Consider the following 25,445-nt stretch of genomic DNA (forward strand, 5'->3'; position numbering starts at 1 on the left):
CCTCTTCTTAAAAAGCCCAGTCTTGATCCTGAGGTACTAGCCAACTATAGACCTATATCTAACCTTCCTTTTCTCTCTAAGATCCTCGAGAAATTAGTTGCCAATCAGTTGTGTGACTTTTTACATAATATGAGTTATTTGAGGATTTCCAGTCAGGATTTAGAGCAAATCATAGCACTGAGACAGCACTGGTGAAAATTACTAACGACCTTCTAATAGCTTCAGACAAAGGACTTGTCTCTGTACTTGTCTTACTAGATCTTAGTGCTGCCTTCGACACTATTGACCATCACATCCTTCTACACAGACTAGAGCATCTGATCGGCATTAAAGGAACCGCACTGAGCTGGTTTAAGTCATATTTATCAGATAGATCTCAGTTTGTACATGTTAATGACAAATCCTCCATGCACACTAAAGTTAGTCATGGAGTCCCACAGGGTTCTGTCCTTGGACCGATTCTTTTCACCTTATATATGCTTCCCTTAGGAAATATTATAAGGAAGCACTCCATAAATTTTCATTGTTATGCTGATGATACACAATTATATTTGTCGATCAAACCAGAAGAAACCCATCAGTTAGATAAACTTCAAATGTGCATTAAGGAAATAAAAAGCTGGATGACCTGCAATTTCCTGATGTTAAACTCAGACAAAACTGAAATTATTGTACTTGGCCACAAAGGCCTCCGAAATTCAATAGCTAAAGACATTGTTACTCTGGATGATGTTGTGTTGTCCTCCAGCACCACAGTAAGGAATCTGGGTGTTGTTTTTGATCAGGATATGTCCTTCGATTCTCACATAAAACTAACAACAAGGACTGCATATTTTCACCTGCGTAATATTGCAAAAATTAGGAACATTGTGTCTCAGAAAGATGCAGAGAAACTTGTTCATGCATTTGTTACTTCTAGGCTGGACTATTGCAATTCCTTATTATCAGGCTGCTCCAATAAGTCTGTTAAGAGTCTCCAGTTGGTCCAAAATGCTGCAGCTCGTGTACTAACTAAAACAAATAGAAGAGAACATCCTGTATTAGCTTCTCTGCACTGGCTACCTGTAAAATCTAGAATAGAATTTAAAATCCTTCTCCTTACCTACAAAGCTCTTATTGGTCAGGCTCCGTCGTATCTTAAAGAGCTCATAGTACCGTATCACCCAACTAGATCTCTGCGCTTTGAGAATGCAGGGCTACTCGTCGTTCCTAGAGTCTCCAAAAGTAGAATGGGAGGCAGAGCCTTCAGCTACCAAGCTCCTCTCCTGTGGAACAAACTCCCAAATGTTATTCGGGAGGCAGACACTGTCCCCTTATTTAAAAGTAAACTTAAAACTTTCCTTTTTGATAAAGCTTACAGCTAGGGCTTACGATGAGACTTTATTCTGCTTAATTATGCTGCTATAGGCCTAGTCTGCCGGGGGATAATACTTTTCCTGATACTCTGAGCTTCTCTCCTCTCTGTCTGAATCATTCATGTCCCATCAATGCATGTTACTGATTCAGCTTCTTCCCCGGAGCTGTTTGTGCTTTGTCGTCTCGCAGGTCTCTGCTGATCGTGGTGGTGCTTGCTGCCGTGGTCCTACATGACGCTTCCTGCTGCTATTGTCACTGTTACTCATATATACTATCACTAGTTTAATAAACTATAAAATTTGTAGCTGTATCGTAGCTGCTATTGCCACTACTCATCATTGATCATGTTTGCCACCATAATTATTATCATTTTCATATTCTGTCACCTTAGCTGTGCTTGTTTCTACTATTCTGTTGTATTAACTGCCTTAACATATACGTCATATTCACATTACTTTAAATATTATAGTTACTGTTAGGCTTTGCTTGCATCTCTGGAAGTGTGTCTGTCTGTCTCTCTCTGTCCATCTGTGTGTCTTTTCTCTCTTTCTCTCTCCTTTTCTTCCTCCCCAACCGGTCAAGACAGATGGCCGTCCTCCACAGAGCTGGGTCTGTCTGACGTTCCTGCCTGTTATAGGGAAGGTTTTCGTTGCCACTGTACTCTACAGAGGAATTGTTGGGTCTATGTAAATCATAAATAAGTCATTGAGTGTGGTCTTTACCTACTCTGTAAAGTGTCCTGAGATAACTTTTGTTATGATTTGACACTATAAATAAAATTGAATTGAATTAATCACTAATCTATGCAGAAGTTAACTGGTAATTAAACATTTGTTAGCAAACGGCAAGCCTCAAAATTCACGAGTTGTGTATTGACTGATGCATTTTTATGTTGTAGAACAAAACGTTAAAATCTCTCAAGCCTGTGTTAACCACGGACCTTATTTAAGGCATCTAACCAAAACCCACAGACAGATGCAGAAGCGCTAACTCACTTCAAGGTTTCAGGACTCATTCCTGCAGCACTTTGTTGGAAAAGTCATTCATAATAAATAGTAATGTTAAAAACAGTCACTTACAGTGCCTTATAATGCTTGTGTGTATGCCTGTGTGTATGCATGCGACCCCATAAACATGTCATCCCAATTAATCAGTGCGCACAATCAAACCTCTGTAATCCATATCAAATAGGCGCACTGTGCCCACGCCACCATGGAAACGCCACACAAATGCCATGGAAAAGCAGTAGCAACCAGGGGTAAAAATAGCCCCTACACTTCCTGTCCCCCTTCTTCTTCTTCTGTTTCTCTCCGTTCTATTCTGGGCCTGGCACTGCTGCACGGTGCTGTCATCAACAGCACTTCATTACAGTAACGTGGCTCACAAACAGCTGAAATGAGCCTCGCGTCCGAGTGTCTGCACAGAGCTTCACACTCACTCATTGTCAATGTGAGTGTGAATACATCGCTCCCTCCCCGTCCCTGTCCCGTCTACTGTCTCTCACTCATCTTCAGTACTCCCTCAACTTCCACTTGCATCTTGCCATCAGAGCATTTACTTTCCGGCTTTCCCTGTCATCCTCATTTCTCTCTCTCTCTGTTGGGATGCCAGCGTAGGGCCTACTCTGTTATTAAGCCCATCTGCAGCTGGTCAGAGTGTGTGTATGTGTATGAGAGTGTGTTTGTGTGCAGATGCAATACTTGCTTTTAAAATTCTTACTGCTTGCAGCTTCAATAAACTTTAAGGACCTTATTCCTGTTCCAATCGCTTCCTCTCTTTCCAATTGAATTATTCCTGCTTCAAGATATCCACTACCTCATGGTTTTATACACCAACATTTTCTCCCCTCTATCTCATCATCCATTATTTTAAATTTTTAATAACTTCAACAACATACCAGCACATTTAAAGGTTCTCTGTGTAACTTTCAGAAAACCCTTGTTTGTAGTGAAACCGGTGGCCTTTAGTGAACTACAGTCAGCATCCTGTTGCTCTCACCCTCCATAGCAGCAAGCGATTAGGGGCCAACACAGTTGTTGATGTTGATAGATGATAGTTGATGTTGCATTCAAATTGAATACAGCCATATTTACAATAAGGCTACCTTGCTGTTTGCAAATCACTCCAACAGCCAGCGCCATGAAGCAACCCACAGCAGATTATTGCCGCTCAGCTGAGACACAGCCAGCTTAGGTTTCAGTGAGATAACATTAGCAAGCAAGCTAACATTAGCTAACATTAGCTGATCCCAGGGGATCATCCCTATCTTCCCCGGGTCCTATGCTCCCCGGTCGCGTAAGCCTCTTCCTTCGCGGATTTAATTCAGCATTTTGTTAGGGCTAGAGGTTACGGTCAGGGTTACGGTGAGGGGCAGTTAGGGGTAGTGTTAGGGTCTACATAAGCCTATTTGCCGGGAAATTCTGCACTGATTGTGGAAAAAATAACAGACTGGGGAACAGCGGACCTTTCTTCGAGTCTGACTCTGACCCTCTAGGCAGCAAACTAGTTGCTGACGTTACAGGACAGTCACCAACCTTAGGTCCATCTCCAGGCCGCCGCTGCATAATGTATAACAGAAGAGCAGCATGCGTGGACACCGGTTCATTTTTTGACGTTACAAGGCATCATCAAGATCATACCAAGTACACCTGAGTTTAAGACAGGTAAGCTCACAGACTGATCAATAGGAACAGATGGATGTGGACACGTTAGAAGTAAATACCAATCATTTTATCTTAATAACGACTTATTTCAAGGCAGAACAAAAATGACGTCAAAGTCTTCTCACCATTCTCCGACTGCCACCAGGACTTCTTGCGGTGAGGTTTGAAGGTGGTGATGACGTTCTCTATCCGGTGATTGATGGTGTTGTACACTGGGTCATATGGCCGTCTAGAGTCACAGTCGAAACACTTCTTCTCATCCTGCAGCAGGACGAGAAAAGGTCAGGGTTACACAGTCAAAGGCATATGACTTTGGGGGATCAGTGAGAAACCAACAAAAGAACGCAGAGAACGGGCCGAGATGGGAAGACAAAAATATCTGATTTCACTTAAGGTCACAGATGCGTTCAAACACACTGACCTGCAGGTGACTGACAATGCAGTAGGGCTCTTTTCTCCTCATCCCGCATGTGGACGAGGCCTTCAGGTTCTTCTCTCGTCCAACCAGCAAGTCCCCCGTTGCTGGGTAACAGCTGCCATGGGCACAACCATGGCTGTGGTCGGGCTCCTGGCCAACGGCAGCGGCCAGGACTGGAGGGAAGGAAACCGGAAATTGATTACAATGAACAGGAAACAGCAGTGTGGAGCGGCATCGACCCCTTTTAGAGCATCTATTCACAAGCTTGTGCCGGCAAATAATCATGTATCGAATCAAGAAACCTCCTTTCTGACCTAATGTGTGGGTTTGTCTCGTGTCTGAATACGTTCTGTGACAGTAACCTGGATCAGTTCTTTGTTGTGCCTTGTCCCACAAAGATATTAAGGGCATAAAGAAACAAATGGAGAGGCAAATGAAGACAACGACTGGGATCCTGTATGTAAGAATATCAAGTTTGATACTAAATTGTTTGGGTTTCGTTGGATCCCATCCAGTCCTGAGCTCAGAGATAACGCAGCCTGTTGGAAATACCAAAAATCCCCCAACCATTCATAAACCTTGGTATGCCCTGTAAGACGTCAATACATGTATTTGTGATTGTTGTAATTTTGATTACTATGCCATATTATATATATATTAGATTACCCACTAGTTAGAAATATGATCACACTAGCATTATGGTTGAGGGGGCTGGAAGCCTAACAGCAGTGGGACCGTCTTTTCAGAAAGGTAGTGCTGTATGAAACGACATGATGCTGCGGAGTCTTGGTTAAAGCGCCGCGGGGTCAGGACGGAAGCCATTATCAAGCTGTGTGTTTACATCACTAGCCAATCAAAACCAAGTTAGTTAAAGATGCTAACGTCATAGGCTCCTCTGTAGACTCTGTTACTATAAAGAGTCTATAGTCTCTATTGTTGCAGCTGTAGAATGGTGGATAAATGGTGATGACTCGTTTCAATATCAGAATCTGATTTTCGGACATTTTAAAAGTCTAGAAGAGCGAGAGACAATTTAATAATTTTACCCCTATTCAAGTTAGCATAGCGCTAAACCGAAAGTTAGAAAACTCGGTCCAAATCTCATTAATTCATTCATCTTCAACCGCTTGTCCCTGCCGAGGTCGCGGGGGGCTGGAGCCGATCCCAGCTAACATTGGGTGTGAGGCGGGGTCCACCCTGGACAGGACGCCAGTCTATCGCAGGACACATAGAGACGCACAGTGACAGACATCCACTCACACCTACGGGCAATTTAGAGTCATCAATGAACCGAACACCTGCACGTCTTTGGACTGTGGGAGGAAACCAGAGAACCCGGAGAAAACCCACGCAGACACGGGGACAACATGCAAACTCCAAACAGAAGGGCCTGAGCCGGGATGCAAACCTGGGACCTTTTCACTGTGAGGCGACAGTGCTAACCACTATCCCACCGTGTAGCCCTTCATTGAGTCCCCTTCCCCTTGGAAATCAGTTAAAATGGAGGCAATGTCAGAGTGAAGATGGGCTAGTACGGTGTAGCTTTTGTTTGATTTTATTTCATGTGAGCTCACCAAAAAAAACGCCATTTTATTTTAACCTCCTAGAAATTAAAACCAATACGAGGCACATAAACTAATAAAATCCTTATGTGTATGTTGTTTGGCTTTTGTGGTCATTAAAAGGCACATTTTGGTAAAACACATCTGTCAAAGTTTATACGCAGGTGTTGTGAAAGACATTTTCCACAAAGTTCTTGTGTAGTAGTCTTATACGGGTCACGGGTAACGGAGGGCTTATTGAGGCTGCCCCCCTGCAAATGGACAGCTACCGCTTGATCAAGAGCCGATTCAATGTTGAGACAACATCCAGTGGGAGGGGGATTATCTCAAGGCGACCCTGCAGGTTAACAGGCCCTGCTGTCGGCAAGAGTCCCAAAGAACTGACCCGACAAGAGGCCCCGGCTCCAGGCTAAATGTGGAAACCAACGGGGGTCACACAGAGGTCAACTGAGACCAGCGCGGTTGGAAGTACCACATCTAGAAAATGAACGATTATTTAAAGACAGCCTAAGTCTCCAGATGGAGATATGTGATGAAAATATCTAACAGAAAGAAAATACTTAAGTTGAACCACGGATTGAACAGATACTGTGTCATTCCAAAATACAGCTCCAGAGCCTCGGTGTGACTGAGTGGCCGTGCTATGTGTGGGAGTTAAAATAAACCTTATAAACTTTCATGACAACCAGCAGCAGCCGCCACGCATTCCACTGGTCATCTTCACCTCCTACGTGCCTCTGGGAGCGCTGGTGTGTGTGTTGCTATGAGAACTGGTGTGAGGAGAGCGGAGACCCAGGAGTCCTGCTGTCAATCTACAGTCTGTCCACAACAGGTGTTTCTAATCCTCCCTCACACGTCTACAGACTACATGGCAACATGCAACTTCTTCGCGAATCACTCCTACACTGTGGGTGAAACTCCGTAAGCTTTGGGAAATAGGGTTAATATTCAAACTCCCCAAAAGATAAAGTCTTTTCCTGCATCAGTCTGCTTTATATTAACATTTACGAGCACTCGCTGCAGCAGCTACTCCAACGCCTTTTGACGAGACACTCTAAAGGTAGAAAGAAATGTTTGAATATTTATATCAAATCAAATCAACCTTTATTTATTTGACACTTTTCATACAGAAAAGTATCGCAAAGTGCCAAGTTACAGAGATGAACAGAAAAAGAGAAACATCAAATAAAAATCAGGAGAAGAAAGTTAAAAGGACCCAACCCTCCCACAGTCATGCACAGAGACACACACACATATGTATACGTTCATACACACATTCACACAAACGCACACAGCCACGTGACACACAGACAAACAGACACACACACTCACACCTACACAAACACTAGATGTCACTACAGATATACATATATATATATATATATATATATATATATATATATATGTATATATATATATATATATACATATATATATCTTGCACAAAGGATCATTTAAGTCTGTGCTCCGTACATTTATTACATTCATTGCAATACTTTTTTACTCTTGCTCTCTCTTAATGCTCTCTCCCTGCTCTGTGCTCTTGAGTTGGAAACTGGGGTGAAAGGCTGTTACTACCACCAAACACAAATACATTAATTGAGCACTAAATAGATTTCTTTTGTCTCGCTCCATGTGCTCTAATAATATATCTACAATTTATGTGCGGATTGGACGAGCGCAGCTATTGAGCAAGCCGCTCACCAACTCATGTGTATGGACCGGGCACCTGAAATTGTGCTTTTTATCCGCAAATTTGTGTCACACAAGCGCTTTGTTGATGTGATTGGTTGATATGGCCCGTATGTTGGTGATGAACACATGGTTTATCCAATCAGCAACCAGTATTTTTGCAACTTCCCAAACGAGAGTTCCCATATGGATATGCAGAGCAAATGCGAAATAATCCATCTGGCGGAGTCAGGTTAGCAACTTCAGAGCTCAAACCTTTGAATAAATGAAGCCACATTTTCTATGAAGCACACTGTAGCACATTTTCTGTAGGGCTATTCTGAAACAAAACGTACTTAATGAATGATTAAAGGCATTTGTCCTTCACTTCAATAATATCAATAGCTTGTTACTGAGCACATTTTAATATTGTGAGCCTGGCATTACGTCAGCTGTCTCCATACCTGGCTGCCTCTGCCTGCACGCTGTACTATAGCTCAGGGAGACAGGGTGCTGTACCTGTCAGTGCCTGGATGCACTGTGCAGGTCTACGCTCCCTGATTAACAGAGACAAAGACGGTGCATTATCACAGCCTGACGCTGCTGTGAGGCCAGCTGAAGATAGGGAGCCTGCTGAGAACAGTGCAGAGGAGGATTTCACATGGACACTCACTCACACACACACACACACACTAGAGAAAACCTGTGTTTGCCTGGCATCTGGGCAAGCCTCAGGTTGGTGCCAGCCAAGCAGATGTGGTTAACATACTGTATGTCACAAACACGCCTACAGTATGGAGGCCCTTGTGTGCACCTGTGCAGAGACACGCAGACACATACACACCTCTGCACATAGACACACAACTAACGTTGTACAGATGTTCCAGTTTTCCAGAGGATGTAATAAATAGAGTGAGTGCTCGTTGACGCCACAGAAGACACCTATCAGAGGATCCGTTCAACGATCTGAGATGCTTCACATTCGGCGTTATCAGCGGACATAATGGCCTGTGATAAAACAAGGCCTAGGGTCGTTCCCTTATCCTTTATCTGGCTCTGAGAGCGAGGAAGAGTGTGTGAAAAACACAAACAGAGCCGGGGATTTGATGGGTGAGAGACACAGTGCAGAGTCTTTGTACAGACAGTGGGAAGACCCATCCAGACACTACTTGATATCTATTCTGGAAACTACTGGCACCTACTCAAAGGTCTGTGTGTGTGTGTGTGTGTGTGTGTGTGTGTGTGTGTGTGTGTGTGTGTGTGTGTGTGTGTGTGTGTGTGTGTGTGTGTGTGTGTGTGTGTGTGTGTGTGTGTGAGGATCAGACGTCTGATGTGTCGTATAATCATAGGTTTCTCGTCGTCTTTTATCTCCGTGTTTCTGTCTGTGTTTGTATGTTGAAATCTCATCTCATCTCATCTCATCTCATCTTCAACCTCTTATCCGGGGTCGGGTCGCGGGGGCAGCAGCTTTAGCAGGGGACCCCAAACTTCCCTTTCCCGGGCCACATTAACCAGCTCTAACTGGGGGATCCTGAGGCGTTCCCAGGCCAGTGTGGAGATCTTATCTCTCCACCTGGTCCTGGGTCTTCCCCGAGGCCTCCTCCCAGCTGGACGTGCCTGGAACACCTCCCTAGGGAGGCGCCCAGGGGGCATCCTTACTAGATGCCCGAACCACCTCAACTGGCTCCTTTCAACGCTAAGGAGCAGCGGCTCTACTCCGAGTTCCTCACGGATGGCTGAACTTCTCACCCTCTCTCTGAGGGAGACTCCAGCCCCCCTCCTGAGAAAATCCATTTTGGCTGCTTGTACCCGCGAATGTTGAACTCTACACAGGCTTATTACGAGTTTGGCCGACATCGCCACCGTCTCGTGAAAGCAAGAAAGAGAAAATTAAAATTGCAAAGTTCTTCTTATTACTCACTGGATGGTGCTAAATGAAAAGGAAGACTCATTTGAACTAATTTTCTACTTTTCCCCCTTTAAAAACACAAACATCGACGGATAACGCCAATGCATTTCTTGGTATTAACACATTGAAGCTGTGACAGAAAGGCCTGGCAGGGTGATGTCAGAGCCTTGGTGGCTCGTTGAGCTGCCAGTGATCGGACCGCTGCTGCCTTGATGTAAAGCAGAGAAGGAAGCACAGCTCAGTGGAGAGAGGGAGGGGTGAGGGAGAGATACATGGATATCTATCATTTGGTAGACACTATTACTTCACAGTGCAGGGGGAGAACATAGCCGACTCTTTTAGTGTGGAGGCTCAGGCCCTCAGGAAGTGTGCTGGGCTTTGAAGTGGATTTAACATAGCGGCCCAACACAACCCCCACAAAATGACTTGTTTTACCGTTTCACTATCACAAATTGATCTACTCCATCTGATAACATTTCAAAAGTCTAGTTAGCGGCTCCAGTGCGCCTGCTTCATGGGCCACACAGCGCTGAAGCAGTGCCGATCATCCAGGTAATTTATGCACGGCACTTATTTTGGCTTCGCGCCCCACTGAGGGGCTTTCATAGACTCCGCCTCCAACGTTGCACAGATCTTAATATATCTGTGCTCTGGCAACGGGTAAGTGCAACACTCATGAACTGCAGGAGCTGCTGCCTCCTACTTTCTGACATGAACAATGGACAACACTCGTGTGTCTCCAACTCTTAATGTGCACGCTGTTTCCCCTGCTGTCAGTCTTCATGCTAAGCTAAGCAAGTCGCCTGCTCTTGGCAAGAGAGCGAATAAGGATGTTTTTCAGATGTTGTCGAACTATTCCTTTAATTCCTCAGTTTTGTCCAATACTTTCAGTGAACACAGCGTGTTTAGGAGTGTATTTTGCTGTGGACAGGGTCGTCAATAAGGTGCTAAAAAGGGGCTAGTTATCATGTCCATCCAAAATAGAAGCAATGATATTGTATTCATTCATCTGTCATCTTCAACCGCTTGTCCCTGTCGGGGTCGCGGGGGGGGGGGGGGGGGGGGGGGCTGGAGCCTATCCCAGCTGACATTGTGCGTGAGGCGGGGTACACCCTGGACAGGACGCCAGTCTATCACAGGACACATAGAGACGAACAGAGACACACAACCATTCACACCTACGGGCAATTTTAGAGTCATCAATGAACCGAACACCTGCACGTCTTTGGACTGTGGGAGGAAACCGGAGAACCCGGAGAAAACCCACGCAGACACGGGGAGAACTCCAAACAGAGAGGCCCGAGCCGGGATGCGAACTTGGAACCTTCTCGCTGTGAGGCGACAGTGCTAACCAGTGCTAGCCCATGTAGCCCTGTATTGTAGCTTTAGTAAAATGTAGCCTGTTTCATAATGAAAACCCCCTCTTCTGAGTCTTTTTTTTGTGCGTTGCAAAAAACAAATGCAGCAAAAAAAATGCAAAAATGTGGGTGCATGACCTGGGAAATTTTCTATCTAACTATCGGCTAATGTTGGAGTGAATTTCCTCTGGGATGCCAGAAAAGTGTGTACCTGCACCTGTGTATTTCAGTTTACATGTATGTGTAAAGTGGGGGAGAGAGAGCACGCACATGCACAAAATAAACAATGCAAAATATCCCCCCCCTCACTTTTATTCTATGTAAGCGGAGGGGCGAATTAAACATCTCCTCCAGTGGCAGAGCAAATTCAAGTTCAACTTTGGTGAACAGATATCAACGCTGCAGGCAGTCGTCACTGAAAAGCAGATTCGGAGCACGGTCAGTTCACAGGACCTGTTCAGGGCCCAAACACCTCTGTGCGCAGGCCTGGCTGTGGATACAAGGTGAGGCTGAGTGGTGGCACTGTCGCTTGAAAGTAACAGGCCCTGAGGAACAGTCAAGACTAAGACATAGACGATTTTGTTTCCCTCTTTGTGAAAAGTTTATATTGTAGCTTTGAGGACAAATGTGATGGTTGGTTAGACATTCATTTCTTTCCTTCTTTCATTTTCTCTTTCTTCCCTCTGTAGCCATAAATGGAGAAGCAGGGAGGAATGCAGGCTGACAGCTGGGAGAAGAGAAGGGGTCTGTGGTGGTGCGTGCGTGTGTGTGTCTGTGTGTCTGTGTGTGTGTGTACGGGGGGGTCTCAGCTCACAAAGCACTGCTGTTCAACCAGCCACTAGCCTGTAACAGCAGGCTATGCCCTGTAGCTCTGCGGCATATTGTGCACTATTTTGCTTGTTCATTCTCCTGTAGCCACACAACACACCACACTGGGGTTCATTGTTGGACTGCTTTAAGTATCATAAAGGTGACAATCTCCATATTACGCCAAAGTAACTGCAAAGAAGTTTAGTGTGGCAGCTGTCAGGCTGTTTAGGATGTCAACCTGGTGACAAACTCTCCACTGTTGTTAAACTATTCTGGGCTAACGGTTAAAAAAGGCACGGTACCGGCGCGTTCATGCCAAATGATAGTGGAATCTGACTCAAAGCCAACAGGTCTTTCACATGAGGCAATGCTTTAACTGTCACAGGCAGTGATACAGAACGCACGGTGCAGTCTGCAGGGCATCAGAGTTTCACTCCCACAAATGAATTCCACCCGAGCCCCCTTCCCCCCAGGTGAGCTCTGCTTTTATTCCTGACTTTGATCCCAGCCTTTGATTTCCTCTCTGCTTTCAACCAGACAGTAAACAGAAAGCGCAGCACACAAGAGTCACAAGCGTCTTTCATTTCCTTAAAAAATGGCGATAACATGGTATCCAGGGAAAGAAAAACTGATAGAAGATGAGGCAGACAGACCAGGTCTGGTCAGTTAATTTGTCGGGATACTCACAACACAGATGGAGAGTCCTGCAGACAAGACTGCGGAGACGGCAACTAGATGAGTTTGCTTTCCAAGAGGTAGCATGTCTAGTTATTCCTTTGATGTGTACAGATGCTATTGCTTCATTCTCTTCAGATGAGTGAAATATTTAGGGAGATCTTTTTGATACACAGTGATTATTGTGGCCTTCACGATCACCGGTTCTCTAGTTGAATCGCTAAACCCCCTCCAAACAGTGATCGTCCAGTTATAGCTCAGCAACTGGACGTGACTTTTCACAGTACCTGGGCCCTGATAGCTTAATTCACTCATTCATCTTCAACCGCTTGTCCCTATCAGGGTCGAACCAGGAACCCTCTCGCTGTGGTTGGATGAAACACATCAGGTTCAATAACATTACATGTGTTGTGGAACATAGCTAAGTTAGCCCCCTTTAAAACACCAAGTCCCACCATTACATCAACAAACTAACCAAGTGACGCAGCAACTCCTGTGTTCTCCAAGATAAAATGACTGGTTTTGTCAAAGGAGTATGGTGGCTTTGATGAGAGCATAGGACACCTTCAGTTCTCCCTCTGTAAACTCAAACAGGACTGTATGACGGCAAGGTAAAGTAGTGAAAATATTCTAAATAAAGCGTACACTCAAACTGATAACTTTTTTTAGGTGTGCCTTTTTACAGTGGTAAAAATACGTGTAGCTGCTGCCTCTGTCCGCAGCAGTGTATTTCTTAGCTTCTGTGCTTGTCCTGCCTGCTTCTCCAAACCGTGTCGACTGCCATCTATGTGGGTAACACACTGACTTTGGATGAACATGTCATACAACCCCACTTTAAAAAAAACACAACTATCCCTTAAAGAAGAAGAAGAAGAAGAAGATTTACTTTATTATGAGATGTTAGAGCGAGGGGACTGCCAGTGACCGGCGCCCCGAGCAGTTGGGAGTTCGGTGCCTTGCTCAACAGCACCTCGGCAGTGCCCAAGAGATGAACTGGCACCCCTCCAGCCACCAGTCCACGCTCCATTCATGGTCCACACAGGGACTTGCCAGCCAAGTCACCTATGGACTGAGCTACTGCCGCTCCATTAAGGGCAGGGCTTAGCAAAGCGCCAATGAAACACCACAGTTACAGTACCATCATCAAAACACCCACCAAGGGAATAAAGTTTGGAAGAACGCTGTTCAAATAAATCCCTTACTTTATGTTGCCTTTACCTTTAATTACTTAATTATATCTAATCCCACAGAGTAACTTAATTCCTCCTGTGCTAGCCTATGTGTTTGTCGGGGGTGTCGGGTTGGATGTGGCATCAGCGTGACACATTCCACTGGGGCAGGATGGTGAGACACAGTTTGCTGTCACATCTACCAGCGTCAACAATGAAGGAAACCAAGAAAAACAGACAAATAAATGGGAACGAGAAAGCCCACACTGACGCCGTGGTCACACACACACACGTTTGCTCAGGCAGGAGGAGGGTTGGGAGCTTAACAAGAATATTAAAATGACAGCACGGTCAGGTCCAGTGTCGGCTTGCCTACGACGGCGAGCCAGACAAGAATAGCATCGTTTTCAGACAGGCAGTGAGCTGCATACCTGACCTGAATGAGCATGGGACTAGAGGGTGGCGCAGATATGTTTAGCGCTCACCGTCGGAGAAGCTACTTTAAAATCCGGGCAGGGAAAAGTCAACAGACTTTTATTTTCTCCCGCTCGCTAATTAGTTTACATTCTCCCTCTCTGCGTCTCCGTCCTCTCTTTGCTCTGCACTTAGCTGATGGACGGTCGACTCCCACAGCCAAACGTCCAGCTGTTCTCCTCCCTCCTCGCCTCTTTACGATCCGCAGCTCTCGCCTCCCGTCTCTCGCCTCTATTATGTCCGCCGCATCTAGGCACCTCTGACTCCCCTCTCTGCCCCGCTGTGCACCTCCCTCCCTTCCTTAATCAGGGCTGAGGGCCTTGCTCATAAATATGATGGCTGACCTTGATGTCGTGTGTTATCTAAGAATATGAGTGTTGTGAATGGTTACAGACCCAAAGCAACAAATCACACAGCCTTTAAAGGTCCTGTGTGCGACGTTTTACATGTATTAATCGTCTTTTGGTTGGCAGTGGGAGAACGGGTTGTTACGCAACTTAAAGTATAATTCCAGCATGAAATCGTGGTCTTTTTTGGTACTTATGTACATCAAATAAGCCGTCAAGACAGTTTCTTCTATAATCAATGGGCTCCTTCCTTTTGGATTGCATTTGGTAATCAACTTGAATGGACTTTACTATGAGAGAAGCTGGTACAGGGGCCAGTAGGTAAGTCTTTCAAAACACTCTTTGAATAAACTCTTGGTTCACTAACTACGCTGATGATGCTTCATTTTATGTGTAGGGACTCTTCTCATGCTGTTGCAGAGGTTTGGTGTCATTTTCAGCAGCATTAGTGGTTAAAAAAGACCTTTTAATTCCCAAGCTAATCGGTGTTAGCCACGTCTGGCTGTTGGCAACTGTCCCAGATTTCTTCGCTAATAGTTTATACATGAAAAAAACTGTCTTGATGGCTTATTTGATGAATGTAAGTGCCGGAAAAGACCATGGGGTGATGTTAAACTTGTTGTCTCATTGCCTATAACAGCCTGTGACATGGAGGGATTGGGTGAGCGTGGCCAGACGTCGGTCCATTACGCAGGCTGTTAGATTAACAAGGCACTGCACTGAGAGACAGCTGGTCCCACTGGAGGAAATGTTCACATTCCCGTCCCATTCCAGAGACGTCTGAATCACTCCATGTCTCAAACAACAGGTGGAGAGTGGGGCCGGATGGAAACTCGCACTTAAATAAAATGTTTGTTCTTATCTCAGCAGACACGTGAAGCACATTCGCTGCCCATCCTGCCCCGGCCCAGCCTCCACCACCACCACATGTCTGCAGTTACTGATGATTTACTATCATTCTAATAGGGATCAATGTGTTTTTGAAAGACTGTCTGACCGCTGAGCTCATCCTGGGGAAATGCAGGCTTGTGATCAGCCAGGTTGCTCTCTAAGCACATATATGAACATTTGAAATCCCTGTTTCTAGGATATAGGATTCTTGACCTCCACTTACATATTTCTTATGTGTGTGTAAAAATGTAAAAGTCGGAACATGGAAGTTTAAGTCCCCTCTACAGAACAATGGTGGAATAGTGCAGTGAGTGCACATTCAATTGCAGGTGATTACGATGATCGTATCTGTGAATTCTCCTCTGAGGCCTGCTGCCGGCAACAAAGTGCCATGCTGTCTGAAGCGCACACATGGCCGGCACATGTTGGGTGCAGCCTGTCGCTCAACCAGCTCGTCCATCCGTTACTCGGCCCATGACAGTGAGTTGCCGGGGGTTTCCTTAGTGCTTCCAGTGTTGAGCGTTTGCCCTGGTGCTCAGAAACTGCTCAGAGGGACACAGAGCTCCGAACAGTGTGCAGATGTGTTCACTGTAAGTGCTAATCGTTGCCGCTGATGGAGAAAATCTGGCTCCACTTTGAGGGAAGGAGCAGAGAAAACTACAGCGCACGAGTCATTTAGTGTGTTGGCGCATTGGTGACCTGTTACAGCTTTATGGTGTACGTGCATGTGTACAATTAAAGTTACATTTCTGCGTAATGACTGTGCGCCTGTGTTTTCTCTAACTGTATGTGCATCTGAGCGCTCGAACGTAAAACTATGAGCAGCAATGATTGTAATAACAAAATCATTTCCCTGTGTGGGAGAGAAGAGGGTAACCTCCGTGTGGCCGAAGGCGAAGGCCACATACTCTGAGTGTAATTATGAATACACAGGGGAGAAGGAGTGTGTTTGTGTGTGAAGTCAGCTTTTTCGACCGTAGGTTTGAACTGATGATGACCCTGTGTTTCCCCTGAGAGAGGAGCCAGGGGAAACAGAGTGGAAGAAGACAAACAATGTTTCTCACCAGGTTGAGTATCTGCAGAGGCTTACGCCAGAGCCACACATCCCGCACGAGACTACACTGAGGGCGCACTCACACTGTCCGTCCGTCCCGTGCCCCGTGCTTTAGGGTACTTGTCCCCCCCTCCAGGCCCGTTTGTACACACACTACCTGGGCCTCGGCAAAAATTCTTCTTGCTGCCTATACGTCATCACTCCGTAACATGTCACACGCATTGATGACGTCATAGCGATGCGTCACATTGTTTACAAAAGCGCGCGGTCTTTTGGCCACATAACGGAAAGCAGCGCAGAAAACATGGCAACGTTTTTGGCTTTGTTGCGTCACACCAACGTCATTGTTTTAAATGCCCGCGCATGGTCCCTCCTTCTTTTTTTTTCTATGTCCCAACAGGCGCACATGAAATTACGTCAGAACTGTCGTAGGCCTCGTGCTCGTACACGTGCGCACGCTCGTGCTCGTACATGTGCAAACGTGCTTTACAAAAGCCCTCGTCTCCCAAACGGGCCTTGGCTGGCTAGCGTATTGCGCCTAGGTGCACTCACACTGGTCAAACGAACTAGACTTTAGCCGTGAAACGTGCTTGGGCACGGTACGGATGGACAGTGTGAGTGCGCCCTGAGTGCAGAAAGCCTATTGCCTTTTATATGGACAGAAATAGACAAGGTTTATTTGACATTTACAGGTTGTTGCGTGTACAATTACCGGCCTACGAGATGAAACCACTACACTGGAAATCTTTGATGACAACAAAATCTAGATCACTAATACCTGAAGAACATAATGATCACATTAACTGCATCCTTCCCTACTTTCTACCTTCCTCTCTTTGTCTTCCCTCCTTCCATCCGTCTCTCCTTCCTTATCCCTCCTTCCACCCTGACATGCAGAAGTATCGCGCTGTAATTGCTGCTTGTCTGCCATTAGATAATTAGAGGTGTGGTGTCTGAGTGCTTTTTAACAAGCTGCACAACATAACCTGTAATTAGTCCTGGCCTGTGCCCTGTAACAATAAAAGAATCCCAACATGTCGGAGGTAAAGACGGGGGATATGACAGAAAGACATTTCTCTCTGTATTTTAAATGTGTTAAACATAGAAAACAGTCTACAGGAAGAAACTCATATACGCTGATGACATGTCCCTATATTTTAGTAATTAGCTATGTCGCTTATTACTTGAGCTGTTGACAAATGAGTGAAGCAATGGAAGAAGAGGTAGAGGAAGAAGTAATGAGCAATTGCCCGACATTGTTCATGACTCAATACAATGATTGCACTGGTGAATGTCCGCGCATGGTCCCTCCTTCTTTTTTCCCAACAGGCGCACATAAAATGACGTAAGAACCGCCGTAGGCCTCATGCTCGTACATGTGCAAACGTGCTTTACAAAAGCCCACCTCTCCCACACGGCGTGCCGCAAGTAGGCGCGGTACGGTTGCACTCACTGGTCAAAGGAACTAGACTTTACTCGTAAAACCTGTTTGGGCACGGTACGGATGGACAGTGTGAGCCCTTAGATGTCTTTTTCATCCATGAGAAAGAGGTAAAATGCCAATTATGTTGTTTTTTAAAAAACTCAAATCCGCTAAAACAACGGGGAACACGGCACTGCTGCATTGTAGAAATATGAGGTTTGGACCCGGAAATCATATTTTAAAAGGGCGTTACGTCACATCTTAACAGCCGGATTATTGTGTGTGTGTGTGTGTGTGTGTGTGTGTGTGTGTGTGTGTGTGTGTGTGTGTGTGTGTGTGTGTGTGTGTGTGTGTGTGTGTGTGTGTGTGTGTGTGTGTGTGTGTGTGTGTGTGTGTTTGGGACAAACTGAATTTAAAGTCAAACGTGAAGATGCTGAAATGACCTCCGTGTTTGATGTCATGTTGTCCATAAAGTATCCTGGTGGTATAACACGAGTGTTCCACTCCACACTGTAAGCAGCTACTGTACCAGCCACCGCATTGTTTTGAATGAGCCCATCTCCATTTCCTATTCCTCCTCCACGCTCCTTCATCCTCCCCCCCCTCAAGTCCTCCTCCTCCTCTATCTCCACCTCCTCCTTTCATCCAGAAAAACCCCTGCCAACAGGACAGGGAAACCTAACTCACCGTCCTTTCATGGAAACAAACCTGTTCCCTCACCTCGCCCCCCCCCCCCTGTGCCTAAAGTCTTTCTCTCCCTCTTTTCTCTTTGTCCCGACCCCCCCCCCCCCCCCCATACTCCCCCTTCTCCAATTTGTCAGCCTCTCTCCCTCTAGTCTCTAGTGCCGGTGGTTACTGGGCTTTACAGCGCCATTGTTCTGGCATCCGCACATTTCCGGAGGCTGTCGCTTACAAAGGCCTCGGGAACACACTCTCTCACTCCCACTGCCTAATGCCCTCACCTGCCCACACACACACACACACACACACGCACACACACACACACTCACACACATCTGAGGAGAACGTCAGTTATTCAACAAAACCCCACTCCCATACACGAACCTGTAAGAAAGGTGAATTACAGAGGATTTACCTCAATCCTCTTTCATGTCAAGTTTTCCTTTCTCACTTCCTTTCCAATTCCTCCCTTCCTCCCTTCCTCCCTTCCTCCCTTCCTTCCTTCCTCCCTTCCTTCCTTCTTCTGAAATAAAGCCGAGTCGCTCCCTCGGTTAGACATTAACACACCACACGAAAACTCATAAGCAGTACTGAGAAAAAAAAGCTCTATAATCACCCAAAAAAGTACTCAAGACACACACACACACACACACACACACACACACACGTACACGGCTTCCTACAGCTCCTCTTTCCACCCCCGCCCCGCGGCAGAAGAAGAATAGATATAGAAAGTGAAAAGAAAAAGAGAGGAGGAACTGCTGGTTCTTTTGTCCCTGCGATCAGTCGAGTCCTTTCACTCTCTCTCAAACACACACACACACACACACACACACACGCATACATTCTTACACACGCCAATTAACCCCGTCTCTGCCCCGGGGGTTTGGACACGACCCCTGACCTTGGAGCTTGTCCTCAGGAGGCATCGGGAGTCTGAATGGACAGCTCCCTATCTCTGTGTTGACAGTGCGTGAGGTTTATAGACACACACACGTCAGACACACTTGTTCACCTTGTTCACATCACCGTGTCCCCATTTCCTTCTCTGATTTGCTCTGATACGCACGAGGCAAACTTTTCTCACACCACTCAGAGCCTGCAAAGATGTTCTCTTATGTCTCTGAACTTCTTCCTTTGACTTAGTCTCTTTACCTCGATAGTATACTAGTATCTTAGGGCGCACTTACACTGTCCGTCCGTACCGTGCCCCGGGCTTTAGGGTACTTGCCGCCCCCCCCCCCCCCCCCCCCTCTCCCCCCGCGCCCCAGGCCCGTTTATACTCACACTACCTGGGCCTCTGCGAATGCTTCTTGCTGCCTATACGTCATCACGCCGTAACACGTCACACGCATTGATGACGTCATGGCGATGCGTCGCTTTGTTTACAAATGTTTCCGTAGACCTCGGAGTTTGTTTTGTTAGACGCACATAAAATTACGTCAGAAACGCTGTAGGCTTCGTGCTCGTGCTCGTACACGTCTGCACGCTCGTGCTCGTACATGTGCAAATGTGGTTTACAAAAGCCCACCTCTCTCAAACGGCCCATTGCCGGCAAGCGTGCGGCAATGAACTAGACTTTACCCGTAAAACCTGTTTGGGCACGGATGGACAGTGTGAGTGCGTCCTTAGAAATGAATGGGCTTCTGGATTAAATGCTGACGTACAAGAGGATTTTTGGAATGAGATCTGTGAAGTGTGGTCTTTACCTGCTCTGTAAAGTGTCCTGAGATAACTCTTGTTATGATTTGGCACTATAAATAAATTTCAAGTTGAATTAAATTGAATAGTGACACTATAGAGTATTTCCTCTTGAGCTACAAAAATAGTTACAAAAAGAAAAAAGTCTGTGTGCCCCAAAAGCCTCCTCAGCCATCATAAAGAGCAGTGCTGTCTGAGGGGACACCCTGGGTGCGAACAGCAGGCACTAATAGACTTTGACTGGAGCAATGAGCCCATTGTCTTCAGCGTCAGGGAACAAAGCACTTGGAGGCATTTTATTGGGGGTCATTACTCGGACAAATCTTTAGTTAACTGATAGCATTGACCACACGTCCACTGTGAGTGGAGCAGTGCAGGTGTCAGACGGCAACACCGATGACTTTTATGGCTTTAAATGAGATCAAAACAACTGGGGTAGTGAAAAGGCGCCTTCATCAGATACTGCGCGGTACAGTATGTGTTGAAATCTGTTCGTTTTCCTGCCTTCCTTTATTTCTGTCACCCACACACATCCACACATACAGTACGTATGCACACGCGCATCCAGAAGGCTCTCAAACAGCGCTGGAGGTAGGTGTGGAGTGGGCGTCTCTATTTGCGGATTCAGCTGGGCTGTTTTAGGAGGACCATAAACAGAGAGACGCCACCCACAGAGAGAGGCCGACACGCAGAGACCCAGAGGGCACCGGGGGCCCTAAAAAAGAAACATCAGCTATCTTGGTTCCTTCGCAGGGGCCGACACTCCCATCGGCCTCACACATCCACCATGTTCAGGCTACTGTTTTCGACCCAAGCTTCTGCTTCTTCCTCTCTGCACCGTGTCGAACTGTATTTTGATCGGGAATACGGGATGTTGCTGTCATGAGGTTAATGTGGCTCACAGAGAGACACATTTGATGAGTGCACGTGAATTTATGTCCTTTTGGAATTAACTTGGGCTTTAAAATCGAGTCAAAGACATGGAAGTGTAAGGTTTTTCCTTTCCCCAGACATCTAACGGCAAAAAGATTACTCTTAAAGGACGACAAAGTCTCTCATCCTGAGTTAAAAGCCTTATGATTGTAACATTTCTGCCTGTGGGCTGATGTAACACCTCTTTTCAAAGCATTCTCACACTCAAAGAAATGACTTTTTGATATAGTAAAATGTATTAGGGCGCACTCACACTGTCCTTCCACACCGTGCCCCGGGCTTCAGGGTACTTGACCCCCCCTCCCTCTCCCCCCTTGGCCCAGGCCCGTTTGTACTCACACTACCTGGGCCTCGCGCAAATGCTTCTTGCTGTCCATACGTCATCACACCGTAACATGTCACACGCATTGATGACGTCATGGCGATGCGTGGCTTTGTTTACAAATCTTTCCGTAGACCTCAGAGTTTTTGTGCGTCTTGTCGACTGTTTTTGAATCTTTTCATCGACCAAATCTGCAGTAAACACTCCACCTCCGCATCACACCAACGCGAACCTTTCGCCACCATTGTTGTTGTTGTTAAATATCCGCGCATGGTCCCTCCTTCTATTTACATGTCCGAACACATAACACATAAATTACGTCAGAACCGTCTTAGGCCTCGCGCTCGTGCTCGTACATGTGCAAACGCGCAGTTATGCGCAGAGCGGATGCACTCACACTGGTCAAACGCACTAGGCTTGACCTGAAAAACCTGTTTTGGCCCGGTTTTGGTCCAACTAGCTGGTGTGACATCATCGGCCTTGTGAAAGGTTAAATACCTGGATCTCACTCCAGCTAGTTGATCCAGTCCCAGCCTGGACCTGGTCCTGGTCCAGTCCCAGCCTGGTCCTGGTCCTGGTCCAGTCCCGGCCTGGTCCTGGTCCAGTCCCAGTCTGGTCAGATGCGTACATGAACTGATGAAGCCTCTTGGATCAGAGGTGAAACGTCTTCCTAGACAAAGAACCAAGTCCAGTTGCTTTTGACTGAAATTGCTTTGAGGATAACGACATGGACACATGAGAACATTCACAGGCTTAAAACAAGAAGTTGATTTTATCCTTTTACATGTGATGCTCCGCTGTCTTTACTGGTCTGTTCCTCTAAACTCTTTTTGACTTGTGTTCAGCTGTCATTCTTGCTTCACTGTCCACTCCTTTCCTTTCCAGCGCTAGTTTGATATCTTCAGGACAAGACTCTAAACTCAGTTTCATCTCTTGAAGAGAAACTGAGAACACATAACGCAGGAGATGGAACTGAGTTTAGATCAGAGTGTTGTCCTGAAGATATCAAACTAGTGCTGGGAAGGAGAGGAAGCAATGACGTCTGAACACAAGATGAAAAGAAGTTTAGAAGAGAGGAGCAGCAAAGACAGCAGAGGTGCAGGCCAGCATCAAATACAAGAGAATAAAAAGAACTTCTTGTTTGTTTTGGTAAATGGAGTTGTACTTATATAGCGCCTCTATAGACTTCTGACTACTCAAGGCGCTTTCACAGAGTTTGTCACATTCACCCATTCACACAGACATTCACACTGATGGCAGTGGACATCTACAAACCATCCAATCTAACCACTCACACCACATTTACACACCCATGCGCAGCACGGGAGCAATTCGGGGTTCAGTGTCTTTCCCAAGGACACTTCGACATGTGAACCACTCAACCAACGCCCCAGAGTTTTCAGCTCTGAAGTTTATCAGATATCAATCGGGATCACATGCACTGCAAGATCATTTTTGTGTGAATATAATGCTTACGATCAGTTTTAACATCTCTTTTGTTTTATATCTTCTTTTAACTGTGGATGCAACGCACCTGTTTGTGGACAACACCTCTGTCTAGATAAAGTTGGGACGTATTTTCTGTATCAGCACAACAAGAACCAAAAAAAACCCAGATCTTTGCGCATACATCTTTCCTCCCTCTGGGCTAAGCCTCGGGTCTCCCTTTAGCCTAGATCCGCCCCTGGATCCACGTGAAATCACTTGTTTTTTACGTGAAATGAGATTTCAGCTCAGCATCCGAGGGTTTAACAAGAGTCCATAAGCTCCGTATTCTTCCAGAGACTAATCAAAGGCAGCCCCGTGACCCGGAGACAGCCGTTACCCTTCATGCCCGCTCACTGAATCACTTCTGAGGGTTTGTGATGGAGCAGAAAACACGGGCTGACTTTAAAGGGCTCGGTGTGCGCAGCCTACTCACCGCAGACGAGCGTTACCAGCGACGCTTGCATCTCTGCGCGCTCCTCAACCGGCGGGGCTGCAGGCAAACCTGCGGCAGGCAAGAGTCAGTGATAAGCAGAGGTATCAGTTAACACGGGGACATTCAAAATGCAAACAGAGAGAAAGTATTTTTAATGAAAATTAAATATTGATGAGGAAAGACGGCAGTTGTGTCCACGCAGAGGAGCGCACACTTTGCGTAAAGTTTGGGTTTTGAACCCTAGAGCACCATGGCAGGCTGGTTTGCACCCGAGCAAATACATGTATGTGGTTTTCATCATGCTGCTGCTTTTATCTTAGTGTGTCATGGGTCTCTGTAGCCTCAGCTTCGGCTTTGACATCTTTGCTGGTGTTTCCCTAATCCAAAACACACTTTTCCCTCCAGGCACATGTTTGGGTTGATTAGCACCCAGCAGTAGTGTTGATGATGGAAGTAAAGTAGGTTTTTGCTGGATTCTACGCAGGGGAAGTGTGTTATTTGTGTGTAAAGGACACTGAGCCTTCACCAGGAATGGGTGGACCAAAAAAACAAGCATCCATCTTCATTATTATTATTTTTTTAGCACTTTTTTGTTCCAAAATTCCGAATTTTCCAGTAACTTTTGGATCATTTTTACACGGTCCACTTAAGATGCCTGTCTTTCATTTTGTGACACATGACACGGTTTACAAATAAATAAAACGACTCAAATGTGTCATGTTTGATGTGTTTTGACTTTGTATTGGGTGTATTGTGTCGTTAGTGATGGTGTTTTGAATTTGAGCCATGGTGTTGCAGGGTTACGCAGCCGGTGGTCCGTGACTCTGGTGTTCTCGGTGTGTAAATGTTGTATAAATGTTTACGGTTCCTATTCTGGGCTGTTTTTAAACCGCCTAATTAAAGAAACATCGCTGTTCTCAGTCTGGGCCCCTTACATCCAAAAGTGCCCAGCTGCCCACCGTGTTCTCCCATGTTTACTGCCCCAAAGTGAGTCTGAATCCCAAAGAGTGCACTCACCGCTGTTCCGGGGGTTCCGAGGATCCTGTGTTGCGGGAATACAGGCTCCCTCTCGGTCCACTTGCTGCGGGAGTTACCGGACGGATGCGAGGCTGAGCGGCTTTGCTTGGACTGATGAGGAGTCCGCGGCTCCTGCGCCTCTGCGCCGGAAAAGCCCGGGCCGGAGTCACGGAGCGGAGCCGCGCGGGGGGCGGTCTGTTTGACAGGACGGGACAGGACGGTCGGTGTTCGAGCCCCCGGGTAGGAGGGCTTTAGTTTGGTTGTGCATTATAAGGAACAAAGCACAACAATCTGTGTGAATATGCATGAAAAACATTATTAAACATGTTTACACAGGTTTAAAATCCGGGTCAGAGAACTGAAGGTGACAAGCAGGGGCGGATTAAAGTGGTCATGGGCCCATAGGCTACTGTGTGTTAGGGCCCCCACATAGTTAAAGGCTGAATATGTAGAATCTTCACTATAACCATCGATATATATATATATATGTGTGTGTATTTAGTGTGAATTAATATTGACTTTCTGTCACGTTCTGTTTACATTGTAGCAGCCAATAGCGAGGTTGCCAGGCTTGTCTGTTGTTGGGTGCAGCTACCGTAGGCTGGCACTGGGTGAAATGGAGTTAGCCAATCCTGCAGCTGCTTCTTTGTCCCAGCAGCTGAGTGAGCGGAGACGGGCAAAAAACAGAGTCAGTACAGGCCGAGCATTCACTCCATGGACTGAGAGAAAGGAGAGAAACGGCATTCAAACGCACGCCCACATGGCTACGCTTCTCCATGATCGCTAAAATCACTTTCATGTTTACGGTATTCAGTCAAACTCCTCTAATCCTTGTTTTGATGCTGTGATTTTCTGGAGGGGACGGGTTCAAACAGGCTCAAACAGACTCCGGTCTCCTGTATGCTACTGGGGAAAAAAAACTGCTGGAGTTATTTTTTGTTGTTGTGACTATGCTCTTGAGACACTAGGTGGCGTTGTTCTGTTCATCCTCCATATTCAACCTTTAGTCATGCTTTATCAGGGGTAAAAATCCAGCTAGAACAGAAGAAGAGTCCGCAACCTTGAAAAATCGTGTCAATTTGGGGATTTC

At 46.2% G+C, this 25,445-nt stretch overlaps 1 protein-coding gene across 1 annotated transcript in view; it reads right to left on the reverse strand.

Annotated features, from left to right (window-relative positions):
• lamb2 (laminin, beta 2 (laminin S)) overlaps positions 1-24,485 on the reverse strand; it is a 56,962-nt gene extending 32,477 nt beyond the window's left edge. Inside the window, exons 1-4 of the mRNA XM_083920039.1 lie at positions 24,356-24,485; positions 23,339-23,407; positions 4,441-4,610; positions 4,145-4,280 (exon numbers count right to left, since the gene is read on the reverse strand). Coding sequence (XP_083776165.1) covers positions 4,145-4,280; positions 4,441-4,610; positions 23,339-23,369 — 337 coding nt within the window. The 5' untranslated portion in view covers positions 23,370-23,407; positions 24,356-24,485. The remainder of the gene's footprint in view (positions 1-4,144; positions 4,281-4,440; positions 4,611-23,338; positions 23,408-24,355) is intronic.
• Between the last annotated feature and the right edge of the window lie 960 nt (positions 24,486-25,445).

The sequence above is a fragment of the Echiichthys vipera genome, assembly GCF_963691815.1.
Source record: "Echiichthys vipera genome assembly, chromosome: 9".
NCBI classification, from domain to species: domain Eukaryota; kingdom Metazoa; phylum Chordata; class Actinopteri; order Perciformes; family Trachinidae; genus Echiichthys; species Echiichthys vipera.